The sequence below is a fragment of the Tasmannia lanceolata genome, unplaced genomic scaffold (assembly GCF_043159265.1).
Source record: "Tasmannia lanceolata isolate RefF3 unplaced genomic scaffold, GAP_Taslan_0.1 ptg000012l, whole genome shotgun sequence".
In the NCBI taxonomy this organism is placed as follows: domain Eukaryota; kingdom Viridiplantae; phylum Streptophyta; class Magnoliopsida; order Canellales; family Winteraceae; genus Tasmannia; species Tasmannia lanceolata.
In genome coordinates, this window is record NW_027518689.1 from 54,721,969 (window position 1) to 54,728,378 (window position 6,410).

Below are 6,410 nucleotides of genomic sequence, written 5' to 3' on the forward strand. Positions count from 1 at the left end.
GCCATCTTGGGGCCTTAGGATGATCCTCAGAGCTCGAGAATATGCAAAACCTTTTACCTGCTATGAAATTGGTTTGGAGTATCAGATTGACCTATGGGACCAACCTTGGCACCCTTCTGGCACCCCTATCCTCCCTTATCCTGAGAAGCCGGACTGACTACTCCCTCAGCTCCCTGAATCTCCTCTCTGAAATCTTCAAAGATGGAACCTGGAACCCCTTGTTAGACAATCCTTCTCTCCGTGAAGCAAAAACTCTGATAATGGAACCCATGCTTAACTCGGATGCGATAAACTTTCCTATTTGAAAGCCGGTCACTGATGGAGTTTTCACAACAAAGATTGGGTGGGAAACTCTCAGAATGAAATCTAGTAAGCCCCCTTGGATATCCTCTGTTTGGTTTGCTGGCAATAATCCTACCCATGCCCTTACTACGTGGAAGGCTCTAAAGCAGAAGCTCAGTACAAAAGACAAACTTATAAAAATGGGTGCTGTTATTGATCCCATCTGCCCCCTCTGCAAATCGGCAGCAGAATCAATTGATCATCTCTTTTTCAAATGCAGCTATTCAGCCTGGCTTTGGAAATCAATCCTATGGCGGAATGGTCATTATAGAGCTAAAAATCAATCCCTTCTGGCTGAAGAAGATTGGCTCAGGCACCACTCAAAAGGGAAAGGGCAGGCCATAGTGGCCTTCAAGCTATGCTTCAGCTCTCTGATTCATAACATCTGGATGGAAAGAAATAGAAGAATTTTTGAATCATCTGAGAAGCACAAGAGGTTAGTTCTTAATCAAATCCTCACGGAGATCAGCATCAAGATGAATGGGCTGAAAATCAAAGACAAGATCTCTCCAAGAAACATCTCAACGGCTACAAATCTTAAATACAAACACATCCTTGACGATCCTTCTAGCAGATACTGCTCTTGGTCTCCACCAAATGAAGATGAACTGAAGCTGAATTCGAACGCATCTTTGGATTCACTTGGAGGCGGTCTAGGGGGCCTTATCAGAGATAATCAAGGTATGATTAAAAATCTCTTCTCAATCAATGTAGACAAAAAGGAAATCTATGAGCTGGAATTGCAGGCTATTGAAAGAGGGATCGTCCTTGCCCTGTCCATGAACTGTCTAAAATTATGGATCGAATCGGATTCAAAACTCGCGGTGGATATCATCCTTGGAATTGTACGTGTCCCCTTGGAAGCAAAAACAAACCCTTGGAAAAATCAGAAGCTATCTGGATCATCTGAATTGGAGAATTTCCCATTCTTGGAGAGAAGGAAACTGCCCTGCGGATCAACTGTCAAAAAGGAATTACCCACATAGAGGCTTTCCTTCCATGGTTTTTTGGCTACTCAAAGCCTCCTTTCACCTGTAATTGAAGACATGAATGGATCATTGTATCTTAGATTGTAAGGGCTAAAGCCTGGCCTATCGGCCCTTATGTTCTGGCCTCTTGGCCCCCCTTATAATGTTTCTATCTTTTTAATGTTATCTGGTAGGGGTCTTGCCTAAACCCAGCTTACCTATAAAAAAAAACGTCTAAAAGAATAATAGTTAATAAAGTTTCTAAAATAAGAAACTTTCTATTTTTTCAATCTCCATCCATGATCAACTAAATCTAAGACACAAAACCATCTTATCATCATCCCAAAACTAGGCTAAAAGCTCCTTCACACCATCTCTAAGATCTCTTATGTCTAAAAGATGGTTATTGTATAAAGTTTATAAAATAAGAAACTTTCTATTTTTTCAATCTCCATCCTTTATCAACTAAATCTAAGAGTTTTTTTCAACCTCCATCCCGTATAAACTAAATCTAAGATTTAATACCATCTCACCATAATCTCAAAACTTTGCTAAAAGCTCCTTGACACCAACTCTACGGGTTCCTATGTCTAAAAGATGGATGTTTTATAAAGTTTCTAAAGTAAGAAACTTTTCTATTGTTTCGATCTCTATCCTTCATCAACTAAATCTAAGATTTAATACCAACTCATCCTCATCCCAAAACTTGGCTAAAAGCCCCTTGACACCATCTCTAGAGTTTACTAAGTCTAAAAGATAGATGTTTCATAAAGTTCTAAAATTAGAAACTTTCTATTTTTTCAATCTCCATCCTTCTTCAACTAAATCTAAGATTCATTACCCTCTCATTCTCATCCCAATACTTAGTTAAAACCTCGTTGACATCATCTCTAGGGTTATCTATGTCTAAAAGATAGATGCTTTATAAAGTTTCTAAAATAAGAACATTTCTATTTTTTCAATCTCCATCCATGATCAACTAAATCTAAGATTCAAAACCATCTTATCATAATCCCAAAACTAAGCTAGAAGCTTCTTCACACCATCTCCGGGTCTCCTATGTCTAAAAGATTGTTGCTTTATAAAATTTTTAAAATAAGAAACTTTCTATATTTTCAATCTCCATCATTTATTAACTAAATCTAAGATTCAATACTATCTCATCCTAATATCAAAACTTGGCTAAAAGCTTAATAACACCATTTCTAGAATTTCTTATGTTTAAAATATTGAGGTTTTATAAAGTTTCTAAAATAAGAAACTTTCTATTTTTTCAATATCCATCATTTACAACCTAAATCTTAGATTTAATACCTTCTCACCCTAATCTCAAAACTTGGCTAAAAGCTCAATAACACCTTCTCTAGGGTTTACTATGTCAAAAAAATTAATGTTTTATAAAGTTTCTAAAATAAGAAACTTTCTATTTGTTCAATCTCCATTCTTCATCATCTAAATCTAAGATTCAAAATCATCTCATCTACATCTAAAAACATGGCTAGAAGCTCCTTGATACCATCTCTAGGGTCTCTTACGTCTAAAAAATGGATGTTTTATAAAGTTTCTAAAATAAGAAACTTTCTATTTTTTTAATTTTCATCATTTATAAAGTAGATCTAAGCTTCAATACCATCTCATCCTTATCTGAAAACTTATACTAACTCCTTTACCCCATCTCTATGGTTTCCTATGTCTAAAATATAGATGTCTTTTAAAGTTTCTAAAATAAGAAACTTTCGATTTTTTCAATCTCCATCCTTCATCAACTAAATCAAAGATTCAATATCATCTCATCATCATCTCAAAACTTAGCTAAAAGCTCTTTGACACAATCTCTAGGGTTTCATATGTCTAAGAGATGGATGTTTTACAAAGTTCCTAAAATAAGAAACTTTCTATTTTTCAATCTCCATCTTTCACCAGCTAAATCTACGATTCAATACCAACTCATCCTGATCCCAAAACCTGGCTAAAAGGACCTTGACACCATCTCTAGGGTTTCCTATGTCTAAAAGATGGATGTTTTATAAAGTTTCTAAAATATGAAACTTTCTAATTTTTCAATCTCCATCCTTCATCAATTAAATCTAAGATTCAATACCCTCTTCTTCTCATCCAAAAACTTAGCTTAAAATTCATTGACATCATCACTAGGGATTCTTATGTCTAAAAGATGGATGTTTAACAAAGTTTCTAAAATAATAAACTTTTCATATTTTCAATCTACATCCTGAATCAACTAAATATTAGATTCAATATTATCTCTTCCTCATCCCAAAACACGGCTAAAAGCTCCTTCACACCATCTCTAGGTTCTCATATGTCTAAAAGAATGATGTTTTATAAAGTTTATAAAATAACAAACTTTCTATTTCAATCATCATCCTTCATCAACTAATTATAAGATTTTATACCCTCTAATTCTCATCCAAAAACTTGGCTAAAAGCTCATTGATATCATCTCTAGGATTTCCTATGTCTAGAAGACTGATGTTTTATAAAGTTTATATAATACGAAAATTTTTATTTTTTCAATCTCCATCCTTGTTCAAATAAATCAAAGATTGAATACCATCTAATCCTCATCACAAAACTTAGCTAAAAGTTCTTTCACACCATTTATGAGGTTTCCTGTGTCAAAAATATTAATGTTTTATAAAGTTTTTTCAATAAGAAACTTTCAATTTTACAATCTCCGTCCTTGATCAACTAAATCTAAAATTCAAAACCATCTAATCCTCATCTCAAATCATAGCGAAAACTTCGTTGACACCATCTATTGGGTTTCCTATGTCTAAAAGTTGGATGTTTTATAAAGTTTATAAAGTAAGAAACTTTCTATTTTTTAGTCTCAATCCTTCACCAACAAAATCTACAATTCAATACCATCTCATCCTCATCCCAAAACATGGCTAAAAGCACCTTGACATCATCTTTAGGGTCTCTTATGTGTAAAAGATGGATGTTTTATAAAGTATCTAAAATACGAAACTTTCTATTTTTTCAATCTCCATCCTTTATCAACTAAATCTAAGATCCAATACGCTCTCATCCTAATCTCAACACTTGGCTAAAAGCTCCTCGACACCATCACTAGACGGTTCTTATGTCTAAAAGATGGATGTCTTACAAAGTTTCTAAAATAAGAAACTTTCTATTTTTTAGTCTATATCCTTCATCAACTAAATCAAAGATTCAGTATCATCTCATCCTCATATCAAAAATTAGCTAAAAGCTCCTTGACACCATCTCCAGGGTTTCTTATGTCTAAAAGATGGATATTTTATAAAGTTTATTTTTTCAATCTTCATCATTTATCAACTAAATCTAAGATTCAATACAATCTCATCCTCATCTCAAAACTGAGCAAAAGGCTCTTGAACCCCCATATCTAGAGTTTCCTATGTCTAAAAGGTGGATGTCTTATAAAGTTTCTAAAATAAGAAACTTTCTATTTTTCAATCTCCATCATTCATCAGCTAAATCTACGATTCAATACCAACTCATCCTCATCCTAAAACTTGGCTAAATGCACCTTGACACCATCTCTAGGATTTCTTATGTCTAAAAGATTGATGTTTTAGAAAGTTTCTAAAATAAGAAACTTTCTAATTTTTCAATCTCCATCCTTCATCAACTAAATCTATGATTCAGTACCCTCTACATCTCATCCAAAAACTTGGCTTAAAGCTCGTTAACATCATCTCTAGGGTTTTCTATGTCTAAAAGATGTATGTTTTACAAAGTTTCTAAAATAAGAAACTTTCTATTCTTTCAGTATCCATCCTAAATCAACTAAATCTAAGATTCAATATCTTCTCATCCTCATCCCAAAAGATGGCTAAAAGCTCCTTGACACCGTCTCTCGGTTCTCTTATGTCTAAATGTGTTTGTAAAGTAGGAAACTTTCTATTTTTTCAATCTCCATCCTTTATCAACTGCTAAGATTTAATACCCTCTCATTCTCATCCCAAAACTTGGCTAACAGCTCGTTGACAACATCTCTAGGATTTTTTTTTTGATTGGTAAGCTGGGGTTAGGCAGACCCCGACCGGATATATTAAAACCAATAAGCAAGAATTACAAGGGGGGCCCAGATGGGCAGCAAAGGCATAGAGCCAAAAGGATAATCAAAGAGCAGTGCAGAAGAATCCCACAGTTGGGGGTACATATAGCCCCCCAACACCAACAACTAACCACAGCATTGATCACCGCTGCGGATCTGAAGGTCACATCGATAACCCTACACACGAGGGTAAAGGTGGCCGGCTGCATCAAGATCCAGGATATCCCTAAGAGTTGGGGGGATAGTAGAAGGGAGGAGGACAGCTCCTTTGCAACAACAGTCGAGCTTAGACAGGAAGTCTGCGGCCCCGTTCGCTTCTCTCCAAATATGAGACAATTTCCAGTTCTGAGTGTTTCTGAGGGCGTCACGAATTTCTTCAACAATTGGAATGGCTTTCCAGGGACACTCCCACTTTTCTAAGATCACATTTACTGCAACCAAAGAATCGGATTCAATCCAGATTGATTCATACCCTTCCGTGCGCGCGAGTATGATCCCATGGAGGATGGCTTTCATTTCCAGAAGATGGATCTCCTCACAGCCCGACCGAAGAGAGAACATGACTTGGACCTCCCCCATCGAGTTCCGAATTAAGCCCCCTATTCCACCCATCCCATTGTGTACAGCAGCATCAGTATTAATCTTGTAAAATTCATGATCCGGCCTGATCCAGGAGCAGAAGACAGCGTCGGTTTTCACTTGGATACAAGGAAAAACAAAATTTGCGGCAGTTGCAACATTTTTCCGGCTAATAACATCGTCCAGGTGAAGATGAGCAAGCCTAGAATGAATGATACTGAGGCAACTGTGGAGGGTACTCGTCTTATGGCAAGGGTGCTTCCCGTGCAGCCGGCTATTCCTTTCTCTCCATATCATGTACACCACCACACAGAAACTAAGTCGCATAATCGAGGTGGCTTGCCCATCCCCTTTAAACTTTTCCCGGATCCACATTTCTTCCTGTAAGAGGGTCTTGAGCGGCTTCCTCCTGAACCCACACCGCCACAGAATAGATCTCCAGATCCATGCCGAAT

General features: G+C 36.4%; 1 protein-coding gene across 1 annotated transcript; it reads left to right on the forward strand.

Annotated features, from left to right (window-relative positions):
- Nucleotides 1-359: 359 nt before the first annotated feature.
- Nucleotides 360-1,328, forward strand: LOC143888960 (uncharacterized). Its single transcript, XM_077393338.1, has one exon. It carries the CDS (start codon nucleotides 360-362, stop codon nucleotides 1,326-1,328), a length of 969 nt encoding a protein of 322 aa, XP_077249453.1.
- The last annotated feature ends 5,082 nt before the right edge of the window (nucleotides 1,329-6,410 follow it).

What these genes read in the sequence shown, in the direction of transcription:
- LOC143888960 (XM_077393338.1), top strand. Translation starts at nt 360, where the DNA reads ATGAAATCTAGTAAGCCCCCTTGGATATCCTCTGTTTGGTTTGCTGGC.